The sequence below is a fragment of the Triturus cristatus genome, chromosome 5_2, assembly GCF_964204655.1.
Source record: "Triturus cristatus chromosome 5_2, aTriCri1.1, whole genome shotgun sequence".
Classification (NCBI taxonomy): Eukaryota; Metazoa; Chordata; class Amphibia; order Caudata; family Salamandridae; genus Triturus; species Triturus cristatus.
The window spans coordinates 775,197,610-775,212,876 of record NC_140588.1 but is presented as its reverse complement, the minus strand read 5'-3'; the positions used below and the strand labels follow the sequence as shown (position 1 = coordinate 775,212,876).

General features: G+C 44.7%; 1 protein-coding gene across 3 annotated transcripts in view; it reads right to left on the bottom strand.

Annotated features, from left to right (window-relative positions):
• The window catches only part of DOCK11 (dedicator of cytokinesis 11), a 1,169,031-nt gene that overhangs the window by 842,114 nt on the left and 311,650 nt on the right, over nt 1-15,267 (bottom strand). For all 3 annotated transcript variants that reach the window (XM_085607886.1, XM_085607887.1, XM_085607888.1), the window contains one exon: nt 12,121-12,336. In XM_085607886.1, the coding sequence (XP_085464012.1) occupies nt 12,121-12,336 (216 nt within the window). The remainder of the gene's footprint in view (nt 1-12,120; nt 12,337-15,267) is intronic.

Sequence of the window (15,267 nt, the reverse complement as noted above, 5' to 3'; positions counted from 1 at the left end):
GACAGAGTGCAGTATAGCTCTTATCTACACTGTCCTCCACCTGAAAACCCCTAGGCAGTAGAATAGGGCGAGTTGGCTCTCTAAGAAGGCGGGCCCATTGGCGCTTAAATTTAAAGCCACTTGTGTTAGTTGATTTTAACGGCCCCAATAGACCAATGGACATATTGATCAAAAAATGATCTGTCCAGCCCTGCTCCAGGATCTCTTTCACCACCACCACCTCCGGCTCAGCGAAGATCAGATCTAACACGTGTCCCTTAACGTGCGTGGGTGATGAAACCAACTGTGTAAGTTGAATGTTACCACACGATTGGCAGAGCTCTCTATAGGCCAGATCTTGAGGGCCGGACGGCCAGAGGTTAAAGTCTCCCAGTATTAAAACTTTAGCATGGGAGTTTGAAAGATCATAAATTAAATCAACCAATGGCTGAAGAGAGGTTGTGGTCGAGGAGGGAGGTCTATAACATAGCAACCCTGTGATCAACGAGCCACCCTGGGACATAATAGAGAAGCCCATAAGCTCAAACCCCATTACTTCCCTAACTGCTAACTCCACCAGAGAGATCGAATCTTTAAAAATGTAGCCTACTCCACCTCCCCTACCGGAGGTACGAGGTACATGTCTGATCAGATAGCCCGGTGGGCAAGCCCAACCGAGTTCCAGTCCACTGTCCGCCGTGGTCCATGTTTCCGTTACAAATAGTATATCCAATTGTAAGGATTCCAATAACAGGGCTGTCTCGGCATGATGCTTCACGAGAGAGCGAACATTCAGTAGACCGCAGGAAAGATTATTGGCCGCTGAAGGACAAGGTCGATGTTGAGCCACGTCCCCCGTGCGGTACGGTAAGTTGTTAACATCCTCATGGTTGTCGACCAGATAAGTGGCCAGAGGCGCCCCTGACGCGCCCGGGGCGCGAACGGGCGCAAACGGGCTTACCTCTGGCGCACCTCCGGCGCAACTACGGCGCGACCGCCGCGCGCATCCGCTGCGCGCCTGCTGTCCCATACCTATTAATAGTATTACGCCGCGCGGGCTTCCGGCTGCTAGAGCCTCTAGCCCCACCCAAAATGGCGCTACGGATGTCCAAGCCTCAGCCCTACCCAAGATGGCGGACGAAGCACGAAGCACCCCGACCCCACTGACTGAATCCCGCAAAATGCGGGTGAGGGCACAATTTAAGGTGCAGGTGAGCCTAATCTAGAACCCCCGCTTGCTGTCCCCACAGATGCTAGGTGGAATAATAAATACCGCAAGAGCAGCAGCAGCGCGATATAATATAGCGCGATTTAAAAATACACAGCGTACGCCATCTAAAATGCTGTCCGGCAGATACACGATGGTAGAAGTCTAAGGAGAGTTGAAAGAGAGCAGTTTAAATAAGCTCTCCAGTGCGCGGGCTTCCGGCTGCTAGAGCCTCTAGCCCCACCCAAAATGGCGCTACGGATGTCCAAGCCTCAGCCCTACCCAAGATGGCGGACGAAGCACGAAGCACCCCGACCCCACTGACTGAATCCCGCAAAATGCGGGTGAGGGCACAATTTAAGGTGCAGGTGAGCCTAATCTAGAACCCCCGCTTGCTGTCCCCACAGATGCTAGGTGGAATAATAAATACCGCAAGAGCAGCAGCAGCGCGATATAATATAGCGCGATTTAAAAATACACAGCGTACGCCAGCTAAAATGCTGTCCGGCAGATACACGATGGTAGAAGTCTAAGGAGAGTTGAAAGAGAGCAGTTTAAATAAGCTCTCCAGTGCGCGGGCTTCCGGCTGCTAGAGCCTCTAGCCCCACCCAAAATGGCGCTACGGATGTCCAAGCCTCAGCCCTACCCAAGATGGCGGACGAAGCACGAAACACCCCGACCCCACTGACTGAATCCCGCAAAATGCGGGTGAGGGCACAATTTAAGGTGCAGGTGAGCCTAATCTAGAACCCCCGCTTGCTGTCCCCACAGATGCTAGGTGGAATAATAAATACCGCAAGAGCAGCAGCAGCGCGATATAATATAGCGCGATTTAAAAGATCTGTGACTGGGAATGAGTGTTTGACAAGTCAGTGCTCCATCCATCATCTCCTTGTGTTTGCTTTGTTCGCCCTGAGTTGGCAGGGTATGTCCAGACGTGGGTCCCTTGCTCACTTTGCCACAGGATTCAAGCTGGCCTGGCTGATGAAGGGTGTTACCCCGAAACCGGTCCCAAGATGCTTGTTTCCGGTTCAGGGAAGACCTGACTTGGCAGTTCGGGCTGGACTGTTCCCATGAGGCACAGGGTCAAGACTGATTTGCATATAACTCGGTCTGAACTGAGGTGGCGAAGTGAGTTAAAGAACGATGATGAATTCAACCCAGATCTGTGATGGGGGGGTGAGTATCTGAAAAAGGTTTTAGCGCTCCGTCCATCATCTCCTTGTGTCTGCTTAATAATATCTTATTATACATTTATGTGTGGGATTCTGGAATCCCTGTATCAACAGAAGTTACTCATTTCTTTATAATCTGTGACTTGTGATGCACAAAGTCACCAATTACAAAGAAAAGATGCCAGAACTCGACTAGTATAAGGTTAGTACAGTTGAGTTCTGACATCACAATGCCTGCTGCCAGAGTCAGCAGCTGAGATGAAAGGCAGGTCAGGTCAGGTCATGTGGCAATATTAAAGCAGCTGTTTAAAGCAACAAATGGAACATTGCTTTATGTGCTTCTGCTCTATTTTATTAGCTTACAATGACAAGCAGCGAGAATGGGTTTTTTCCGCTCCTTAGAGAAAACCTAGAATATTTTGGCATGTTTTTAAACATTCTGACTGCAACTTTTCTTTAAAAAAACTGACATATTGAACTGTTTCAAATATCTGTTTCCAATAATTATCGAACAGATTTTTGATGTGTTTAACTTTGCACTAGAGGTTTTATTTTTGGTATGTTATGTTAAAATAAATTTGTAAACCGCACGTACACCGGGGAGGTTTCATGGCGCTACTTTGCTTAATACCCAGGTTCAGATGCGCAGATTAGAAAGCCTGACGGAAGAGCCAGGTTTTAAGAAGGCCTCTGAAACAAAGGAGATTGGTGCAGAGGCGTATTTCGGAAGGAAGAGAGTTCCAGAGCATGGGGGCCAGAATGGCAAACCTGGTACCATCAGTACGCTTTAATTTAAAAGAGGGGGTGGACAGAAGTAACTTATGTGCTGAGCGAAGATTTTGCGTGGGAACGTACTTGTTGATCAGGTTATTCACAAATTTAGGACTTTTCCCAATGAGTGACTTAAAAATAAGGCACCCGACCTTGAAGGCGCAGCGTTGGACTACCGGTAGCCAATGAAGTTTCTTCAGGAGAGGAGTAAGGTAACTGGGTTGATGAACGAGCAGGCGAGATGCTTGGTTTTGGACCAGCTGTAGGCGTTTAGAAAGATAAAGGGGGATACTGAAGTAGAGCGAATTGGCGTAGTCAATGTGGGACATGACCATAGCAATGATCACCTGAGTCCGGGCTTCGTGGGTGAGAAACCTGCAGATCTTTTTTATTTTCCTGATTTGGAAAAAGCAGGTAGATATCACTGACCCTATCTGAGGCTTCATCGTGAGATCCTGACTGATTATTACCCCAAGGCTCTTGGCCAAGTTTGATGGGGAGGGGTGCTGACCCAATTCCCTGGGCCAAAAGTGAGGGCCCCAGGGATTTTTAGTAATGCCACCGGTTAGAACCACCTCCGTCTTGTCCGGATTAAGTTTAAGATAGTTGCTGTTCATCCACTGACTAAGGAACAGCATGGTGGACTGAAAGGCGTGGACTGACTCTGGAGAGTTGCTAATAGGAAAAATTTGTTGAAAGTCGTCAGCATAGTTGAATGTGCAGACTTGACGCTCTTTCAGGGCTCGGACAAGAGGGAGAAGGTACAGTTTGAATAGCAGGGGAGAAAGTGAAGAGCCCTGAGGGACTCCGCAAGAGATTCTTATTCTGGGAGCAGTGAATGGTGCTATGCTGACTGCCTGCAACCGGTTTTCTAGAAAAGAGGTGACCCAGCCAAGGGTGGGTCCCATGATTCCTGCGTCTCTAACACGGTCGACCAGAAGATTATGGTCGACTGTGTCAAAGGCCGCGGAAAGATCAAGCAGGACATGGGCCTGCGGGGAGCCACCATCGACCTTGTCATGGAGAGTGTCTAACACTGTGAGGATCATCGCCTCGGTGGAATGGGCCAGGCGGAACACTGATTGATGAGAGTCAAGGAATTCTGATTCTTCCAGAGAGTCAGTGAGACATTTCGTGACGTAAGCTTCTAAAACCTTTGCTAAGTAAGGGAGAAGAGAGATCGGTCGATAGTTTGTTAACGTTTGTGGATCTGCACCAGGCTTCTTCAAAAGGGGGATAACAATTGCCTCCTTGAAGGTGGCAGGGACAATACCCTGGGATAATGATTCATTCAGGAGATTAAGGGCAGGACTGGGTAGGGTAGTAAAAATTTATTTCAGAATACCAGGAGGGCAACAGTCAATCAATCAATCAATCAATCAAATCATTTGTAAAGCGTGCTACATACTCGTGAGGGTCTCAAGGCGGTGGGGGGAGGAGGGGTGCTGCTACTGATCGAAGAGCCAGGTCTTGAGGAGTTTTCTGAAGGCCAGCAGGTCCTTGGTCTGTCGTTGGCTGGTGGGGAGAGTGTTCCAGGTCTTGGTGGCGAGGCAGGAGAAGGATCTGCTGCCGGCGGTGGTTTTCCTGATGCGTGGAACCGTGGCGAGGGCGAGGTTGGCAGAGCGGAGGCTGCGGATGGGGGTGTAGAAGCTGAGACGGTCGTTGAGGTATGCTGGTCCGGCACTGTGTAGGGCCTTGTGTGCGTGGATGAGGAGTTTGAAGGTGATCCTCTTGTTGACGGGGAGCCAGTGCAGGCCTCTCAGGTGGGGTGTGATGTGGCTGCGTCGGGGGACGTCGAGGATCAGTCGCGCCGAGGCCTTCTGGATGCGTTGCAGCCGTCTCAGGGGCTTGGTTGTTGTTCCTGCATATAGGGCGTTCCCGTAGTCCAGTCTGCTGGTGACGAAGGCCTGGGTGACGGTCTTTCTCGTGTCGGAGGGGATCCATTTGAAGATCCTGCGAAGAATCCGGAGGGTGTTGAAGCAAGAGGCAGAGACGGCGTTGACCTGCTTGGTCATGGAGAGGGCGGAGTCGAGGATAATCCCCAGGTTGTGTGCGTGGTTGGTGGGTTCTGGGGCTGTTCCTAGCAAAGTTGGCCACTAGGAGTCGTCCCAGGCTGAGGGGGTGCGGCCAAGAATGAGGACCTCCGTCTTGTCAGAATTCAGCTTCAGCCTGCTGTGCTTCATCCATTCGGCGACGGCCTTCATTCCTCTGTGGAGGTTGGCTTTGGCGGTGTGGGGGTCTTCGGTGAGGGATATGATCAGCTGGGTGTCGTCAGCATAGGAGATGATGTTCCGGCTATGTTGTCGTGCGACGTGTGCTAGTGGTGCCATGTAGATATTGAACAGTGTTGGGCTGAGGGAGGATCCCTGTGGAACGCCGCAGATGATCTCGGTGGTTTTGGAGCGGAAGGGTGGGAGGCGGACGCTCTGGGTTCTGCCGGAGAGGAAGGATGTGGTCCGTGCCAGGGCCTTCTCTTGGATTCCGGCGTCATGGAGGCGTGCTGTTAGAGTGCGGTGGCAGACCGTGTCGACGGCTGCTGATAGGTCCAGGAGGATGAGGGCTGCTGTTTCTCCTTTGTCCATAAGGATCCTGATGTCGTCGGTGGCGGCGATGAGGGCGGTCTCGGTGCTGTGGTTGCTGCGGAAGCCGGACTGGGATGGGTCCAGGATGTTGTTGTCTTCAAGGTAGCCGGTCAGCTGTTTGTTGACGATCTTCTCCGTGACTTTCGCCGGGAAAGGGAGCAGGGAGATGGGCCTGAAGTTCTTGAGGTCCTTGGGGTCCGCCTTGGGTTTCTTCAGTAGGGTGTTGATCTCGGTGTGCTTCCAGCTCTCCGGGAAGGTTGCTGTCTCGAGGGAGATGTTGATTGTTTTCCGGAGGTGGGGTGCGATGGCTGTGCTGAGTGGGGGAGCCCGTTTTGACAGATTGTTGCAAGCTGGAATACTGGACTTTATTTTTATGATTTTGTTAATGAAGAAAGAGTTCAAGGAATTGCAAAAGTTTTGGGAGGGGTCAGGTTTGATTGTAATTCTATCAGGGTTGGATAGTTCATTTACTATGGAGAAGATCTCTTTCGTGCGATTGGTTGCGGACAGGATTTTTGAGGAGAAGTATGCTGCCTTGGCAGTCAGGATGGATTTTTTATGGTGTTTATATAGAGACATTTGTCTTCGAGTAAATAGTTGTGTCTCCATTTTCTCTCCAATTGCCGAAGTGCTAGTTTCTGATTTTTCAGCTCGGCGGAAAACCATTTCTGGGCGTCGTGGCGACAGGGGGCGTGGATTTTACTGGGGGGAGCAAATTTGACGCTAGCAGATAATAACCAGCTAGTTAGTTGTTGGTCAGCCCGGTTGATGGAAGAGTTGACAGGGGGGAGAGATTCAGCAAGTGAATCAAGAAATAATGATTTCTCGATTTTATTCCAATTTCTGTGTGTGTCGCCTCCTGGGCAGGGTGGTTTGATGGGGAATTTGTCATGAATAGTGAATTTAATTATACGGTGGCCTGACCAAGTACACGGGGATACTGATACAGGGGACGTAGTTATATTAATTGTCCAGATCTGGTCAATGATGTGTCCCTTGATGTGAGTAGCAGTGGTAACTTGTTGTGCAAGGTTTTGTCCTGAGAGTAGCTCACTAAGTTCGGCCGATTGAGGACTACCTATTGTTTCATTGGCCCAGTAATTGAAATCACCAATCAACATGACCTTCCCATGGTTAGTGACTAAGTGCGCAACCTGTTCACCTAGAGAATGAGGAAAAGAGGGCATCCTTTGAGGAGGCCTATAGAGCAGGACACACACTAATGGGGCAGTGATCGGATCAAGTTCAAGTTTCATCACCATGTTGTCCACTGAGGGTAAATCAAGAGAAGTTAGGGTAGAGTATTTGCAATTGTGACGGGTGATGATAGCTACTCCTCCGCCCACTTTCCCCTGGGGGCGGTTGGCTTGGGTGATATGATAATCAGAAGGGAGTGCAGCTAGGATGTCTGGTGATGATTCCTGAGATAACCAGGTTTCCGTGAGTAGGAGGAAGTTCGGTTGCTCAAATGTTATTCTTTATGTTTGCAAACATATCCACTCTTTCATTTGAAATAGCTACACACCAATGTTTTAAGTGGTTTATGGGAAAGGTGATGGTGTGACCATGTACTATATGGGAGAAAGTACCACCGGCGTACATGATAAGGATAGTGCAAGTCAGGGCCTCATTCCTCTATATGGTTATGGAACTCCTTGGTGACTTGTAATATCCTTATAATGTATGGCAGTGGGTATTTTATCCCTTATGTATTCACTGGAAAAAAATAAAGGCTAAAGTGACATTATAGTTAGAGTAGGTGCTATAACAATAAATAAAAACAATAAATTATATTTTTTTTAAAAAGAGCTAATGTTAAAAAATGCCAAAAATCACTGAAATAAGTCAGGTATAGACTTAAACTAAGTATAACTTGCTCACCCAACATGCTTATGACTTCACATATTACATCGCTAATGACATATTACATAAATTAATTGATGATATCACTCACATCAGTCATTGCATCTGTCCAGACCCTGAATTCAATGTGCATCAAGACTTGTACTCAGTGGCCAGGCTCTGGCTAGGCACTAGACTAAACCCACCACTGCACAAGATCTTCAGCCATATGTAGGACGAGTTTGACACAGCGTTTAACTACTCGCCAAAATATAATGTAACCTTTCTTACTCACCTCTGAACTATAAAACCCCTTTCTATCCCCGGAATACTACCCACCCCTAAACCTTTAATATCCCTTAGTACCCCTTAACATTAAACTACCCATCTCTAAATATTAGGTCCGGTTATTACCCCTTAGCAATACCCAACCCTAACCCCTACAATCTCTTCATACTACTAATTACTTCTTACTACCACTTAAAAAAACCATCTCTGAAACTAATATCTACTTACTACCGGTATACATTACACTTAACCCTAAACTCCTTATAACTGCCCATCCGTAAATCCTAAAATCCCCGTATTACCCTATACATTACCCACTCCTAACCCCCTAAAACACAGTACTACTCTTATACACTAACCACACCTAGACCCTAAGAACCCTTTACTACCCTGTAAAACTACCCATTCTCTAAAACCCTAAACAACCCTTACTACCCCATTTTAAGAGCCATAGCCCTGAAATATAATAAACATTTATAATGTAGAAAAACATGAATACACAAACACGCACACAAACACACATACAAAATGTATATATGATACTAAGTCATTAAAAGCATTAAGGTGTTACTTACCTGCATGGTAGAGTACTACATTGTAAACCTACAAAAACCCTTGTAGTAATTGCCTGTCTTGTAAAGACATGTGTGGTACTTACCTGTGTTACTATGACCTTGTTACAAAGCATATCACGTAAAGTATCCTTTCCTAACTATATCTAAATTTCCAAGGTAAAAAATATACCTTATAACCTATTTAATATATATGACTTACAAAATATTTTCAAATACAGTGAAACGTTCTAGCGGACAAAGCATTCTCGTCTCACATTGCTATATTTATATGTCCATTCATACCATGCTCTGGCGCTGTGATATTGTATGAGTGGCGTTGCTATTTCTGAAATACAACACTGCGTGGTTAGACAGAAGGCGTGGTCTCACTCTGTCAGCCACAGCTAAGGCTAAGTCGGTTTATGACATTTTATAACTCTAGAAGCAAGCTACAAAAGAGGTTCTGTAATATAACTTTTTACTCCGTGCCTCCACTTTGCCTGCAAGCATCACTTTCAACCTATATCTAAATGATGGGCAAATACATCATAAAGTGACTCATTGTCTTTGCATTTAATAATAAAATACTGATCAATCGACCAAAACCATAAAGTATTCTATTCTTTTCATTAGGTGTAAAACTAATTGAACAACACTCAGTGCTTGATCAAATATAGTCTTTTATTTGAAGTAACACTATACAACACGCTTTATATTAGTCTACAATTCTTCTTTTCGCTGTTCACTTATTTAATATTAGCTCTTGAAACCTGTTTTGATATAAGTCAAAATACACACATGTATTAAACTAATACATTTGTAAAATTTACTGACTTACCACACAATGCTAACTTTTCAGTGAGAAATTGTGAGAATCCCTCATGCAGCATTTGATACATTTCCGCCTAAAATCTTACAATAAATATTCATGTGACTGAACCAAACCCCTAATTTGGGGAATAAATGTTCTCTTAGATTGTTCAGTTTCTTTCCTACATCTTGTAGCCAAAAGGAGGAGCAATTTCACAATAGCTGCCAAAAATACCCCATGCATGTTAGGGAAAAAGCTAAAACTCAGTTACCTTCTTGTTGCCAAAATGCAGATTCCTTATGTTTCACTCGAAGACTAATTAGCAGAAGTTCTGCCTCTCAAATTGCAGCCTTAAGATTGAAGATGGGAGCTTGACTCACAGAAACACTGTTGGAAGGTTTCAGAAGCAAAGACCACCAACAGTACGTAGATAGCACACTAAATATACGAGCTATCTAAATACTACCTATTCCAGGGGTCTCCAATAAGTAGCTCAGCAGCTACTGGGAGCTTGCCAGTACTGTAGAAGATGTTCCCTGAAGTACAGCCGAGAACAGCATGCAATTCAGAGGGTCTAGCCATTTTTTAGGTTGGCAGAGCTACGGATTTCAGCATCCTTGGAGTGGGTGCCATCCAAACTAATGGCAAGCCTACATGCCTACACACAAACACACCCAGGACAGCCTTTTGTGCCTGAAGCATGACCATTTGTCTCCACTCTCAATTTAGCATAGAAGCATGGAGATTGATCACTTTGCAAGTCCCACTCTATCGATTATACAGTGCCACTGAAAAATGGGCCAGGATAGAAGTGCCAGCAACAGCCAGAGAAGAGTTACTAGAGTGTGGGACTGCCAGAGACAGAGTGGAAGTATGTGATAACCATATGTTAGCAACTCTATAGCCAAGAAGAGCAGAGGCTGGATTGAGAGTGGAGAGAGGCAACAGCCTGATTTGTAGCTGGTGTTGTGTTTCTCCTTTAAAGACATTATCTCACACTGGAAGCCATTACTGGTGTCAAGGGACCCTAAATGCATATAAGGGATTCGTCTTGGTATATAATGGTCATCATTGGGCTAATCATGGTATAATGGCAGATATCCTTGCCATATTGTATGTTTGGACTAAATTGGCCCATCTATCACATAATTGTGGCCATCCCTGAAATAATAGTGCCATGGCTGACATGCTATGATGATTCTTAGCATTATGGTAGGCAGTGATGGCACAACTGTGGCCTTGACTAAATGGTGGGCATCCTTTGCATAAAATAGGCATCTCTGGCAATATGGTGGGCAGTGCTGGCATGTGTTGGTAACACCTGAGCGGTTGAAGCAGAGCCTGTCAATGTGATACATTTGTAATAGGAAAATCACAAGCTGGCATTTTAGGGGCTCATGCACGAAAATGGATCTTTGAGGCAAAAATTTTGTTTTTTCAGTGATCGACACAATTTTCTTTGAGAAAAGTGCATATTTGATAGAAAACATGTATTTTGAAAAACTGATATGTAGATGTTTGGAAATAAAGTGATTAAACATCCAAGACGTTATTAAAGCTGCTACTTGAGTGATGGTTCAAACCGAATTGAGGAGATGTATAGCTGTTAGCACTTCCTTTGTGCCAGAGGGCACTTTCTGCTGTGACTGGTATTTCATTAGTTACGTTGAGGCATTTTACATTGATAAAGCTTTTCCTGGCATTGCTGTTACCCTGTCTTAGGAGTTCTGTTGGCTGGTATTCTATGACAAGTCAAGTCAAAAAAATAAAACAAGATTGAGTTTTAAATATTGACTAGCCAAAATATTGTATCCAGAATATTGACTAGCTCAATATTGTGAAGTGTTTATAGGTAAGTTTAATTGTATTTACATTCCTAACGCCACTTCTTTCTATCTTGAAGATATATGTATCTTCAAGACACATAGATGTGAGGTTAAGAATAGTAAATCCATACAGAAATATGTATTTCATGGCATTGTTTTAGTCAATATTCTGGATATCGTATTTTGGCGTGGCAATATTTTGTTACTTGACTTTGTGACATACATCTGGGTAGTCACTATTAGTAATCCTGAGAGGTGTGTTAACTATCGTGAATTTGATGTGGTCACTACAGCAACAATGGTCACAGCCATTAAAAGCCTGGGACTAGTTTCACTGGTCAGAAGTAGTTATTGTTAAGGAAAGATGCTCCTGTCGTGCGGCCCATTTTCATTGGCAGAACTTGAACTTCAAAAGTGCCTCTATCTCTCCCAGCTCTACACCCTCGAATGACTTACTCCCACCGCCCAAAGGTTAAATCCTCAGCACAGGCTGGCACTGGAACTCTCTGCACAAGAGAACACATACATGCACATAACCCACAGATAGACAAAGAAGAGAACCCTGGAAAATGTACTTCATTAATAAATAATAGAAATGTTGCATGCTGTGCCCAATGATCTAGCATTACCCTTGCTTAAGACTAAGGAACACGCATGCACTGGGATTATGATTCTCATGGATGCTACAGATAAAAAGTTTGTAAGTTCTTAAGAAGGAAAGTTATGTTTGCCTGAAATCATACCTCCTGATCTAATTACACTTCGTGGAAGAAAAGAGATCTAAAATATATGGCTTAGTAAAATAGTGCATGTACCTCTGCTAGCTGCCCTATCTATTTCTGTTTATCTTTTTTGCTTATTAAAGAACACTGTCTTTAATACTCGGCGGCCTTTTTGTTTCTTTTTACTTTTTACATGTTCACTACTTTTCTGGATACAACGACACATAATGCTTAAAAGACACTAAATAACCCCATGAGGTTATCGCCTAACACGACTCGCATCCTTAGCAGTGAAAAACAACTCTGGATGTGTATCTATTTTTTAGCGCACTTGCGTTTTTGAAAGTAAATTTCCTTTCGCACCTGTTTTATGCAGCGTAGCCGGGACTCAGCGATTCCATGAATGACCGCATCCCGGGCCTGCGCCACACTCCCACAGTCATCACTCGCTGCTTGTGCTGAGTCATGGGACAGCATGTCACGCACCGAGTCGGGGTTTACATCCACATTAAAGTCAGCAGAAATCTTGCAAGAGTTTTTCACATCAAATAGCGCAAGGCTGACAAAAAATGGCTCCACCTGAAATATAAACAGAAGTTGAATCAGAAGAAGCAAAATGCGTCACATCTTTTTGCAATTGTTGATTGACTGTGCCTCTTTGTGCTTGTAATACCCACGTTCTCTATACACGGAAGTGTGTTGGCACAGAAAGAAAGTGACTCCAGAAACGTGTAATAGAAAAGGCACTACCTAATTGTTCGACCTCAATACGTTTAATAAAAATATAAATCGATTAATTTTACTCCTCGCGTTCTTTGGATGATTAAAAGGCATTTGGAAAAATAGTAGTATTTCAGAAATAAAAAGCCAATGCTTGAAAAATTGTACATTGTTGCGTCGACGATGCTGGCTGCTTAATATCAAGAAATGCATTGCATGCTTTAAATTGAAAGACAAATTACTGAAGTGGGCATTTCTGGCCATTTCAAGTGACAGGTCTACAAAGAAAACAAGTCTAGAAAAAAGCGTGTTAACTAGTTACATCAAATTTAAATTGGTTATAGGAATGTACTTTCTTTACTGTACCCACAGTTTTCGAGAATTGGAATCACTCCCAGATTCACATCAGACTGGTAAGATAGTTTATTAATGGCAGTTACAGTAATGCTTTCTTCTCCAGCAATAAATCTGCATGCAGTTTCCTGCATGTAAGAGCAATGCCGTCTCCCGCAGGAGGCTGGGAGCCAGCTCAGACCTCAGGGGCTTTAAGGCTCCCTCGCAGTCCCCATCCTGCACACTGGGTGGCCAGGGGATGGGGTCCCCAGACCCGAAATGGGTCTGGGAAGGGGGCTGCATGTCCCCCTTCTCCATTTGTTTGTGACGGGGTGCAGGGAGATAATTGCATTGGTGAATAAGTGGGTGTGTGAGTGGATGTGTGAATGGTTGTGTGGATGATGTCATCAGTGATGTAATGTGAGATGTCATCAGTGATGTCACTGACCATGTCATGAGTGATGTAATATGTGAGGTCATAAGCAGTGCATTGTGGGGCATAAGTTATAGTTAGCTCAGGCAACTATAACTGCTGAATGTCACTGGTTTTGTAGGAGTGAAATCTGAGCCTAACTATAACCTCCCTGTAACCATTGTTTTTTTCAGTGAATACAAATATATTTGCAAAATATTTGAAAAGAGCTTGAAAGCAGCATCAGAACTCATTCAAAACTGTGTATGAAGTGCTTAGTGAACACATAGTGCTCGTGAAGGAACAGTGAACGGTGCAAGTGTAACACGTGGATATAAATGAAAGCAGCAAACTGAAATTAATCATTAGATATTACGCATGAATATCAATTCATCCAACTATATATTTTCACAAAATCAAGTCGTAAATCAGATCCTTAAACCCGTTGACGTTTGTGGATGGCGTTGCGAACATCATTGATTTGAGGTCATCATCAGTACAATATGTACACATGAAAAAATTATTGCTACCGGAAGAATAAAGACAGAGAAAGAAAGAAAAGAAATTAAAAAAAAAGAAAAAAAGAAAAGCCAGACTTAAACTAGAACAGCATGTGTGAAAAATGCGGGTCATGTCGGCTGTACGTGAAAGATATTCAGGAAACCTGCAGGATAATTAGAGAAGACAAGGCGACAATAATCAGAGATTTCTGCCAAAAAAGATTAAAATGCACTTGAATACTCTGTGAAGGAGTAGATTTAGAAAATTAAACTCACGGTCAGTACGACTCAGACCAACATGCCTAGGAAAGGGGCTAATGTTAATGTGCAAGTGGTCAGGATGAAAGATTGAATCTCCAATGTGGAGAAGGATGAGTCTTGATCGGAGCGTGAGCGGGACTGCTCACAAGCATGATTCTAAAGTGTAAGCCTGGGCGGAGTCCGAGTGCAAAAACAACTCTGCCATGCTACGCAGAGCTCCGCGAGCAGCGGAGTGCGTAAGATAAATGCCGTTCACGGTGATTTTCAGTGCCAGGTGCTTATGCGCACTGTGCAATCATTGCGAAGGGCACCATGCACAGCACAAGTGGGCGCGGCTTACTATCTGCTGCTCGGGTAGATTGTCGGTCGGTCGGTTTCTCAACATGAGCGGTCGCAAGCATACGCGACCACTCGCAATGAGAAATCTGACCACCCGCGTTGAGAAATCTCACCAGGAGGTTGATTTTCCATGCTTGCGCTCGCTGAACTTGATATTGACGATCACGAATGAGCAAAAATCCCAGCGGGAGTTGGGCTTTCCTCTCATGCGCTCGCCAACTTGACATTGACGAACGCGAGTGAGGGAAAAAACACCGCTACGCGAAGCAGAGTTTTTCGGAACTCTGCGAGCTCCGCATAATGTGGAGTGCAGAAAACTCAGCGAGCGGAGTTCACCGCCCAGACTTACTAATGTTCCGAGTGTGCCAGTGGGTCACAAAAGAAATTGAAAAGAAAAAACAACAATGGGTGCTATCGATATAGCTCCTGTAGAACAACAAATGACAACAATGGGGGTGATCGCTTACCGATCGTGAGAGAAACGTCCTATTTGGTGAGCCCTGCGTTTAAAGCGGCAAGACACTTGCAAATGAGAGCCTCAGGGAGGGGGTTTGTGTCCAACCGCACTCACCACACACTTGAAAGTAAACTCTGGCCACGGTTTATGGCATCTGCCATGTTACTTTTTTTTTTAAATGTCCTGCACTGGGATCCCTACATGAAAGGCTGTAGTTGTGGGCACTTCTATGATGACAAGACTTGTATTTTCATGCTGTAATTTTTTGTCTGAGCATGGTACATGGCTAAATGAGCTGAAATACATCTAAATATTGTTCACTTGGAGACAGCCTAGCCTCTGTTACTTTGTCCAAATGCACTGAACAATTGTTGAGATTGACAACATTTTTTTGACCTATTACTAAAATAATTTTGTGCCAGCATGCTCAAATAGCATGCTTGGATCTCTCCAAATTTGTATTCGATTTTTTTTTTTTAAATGGTACG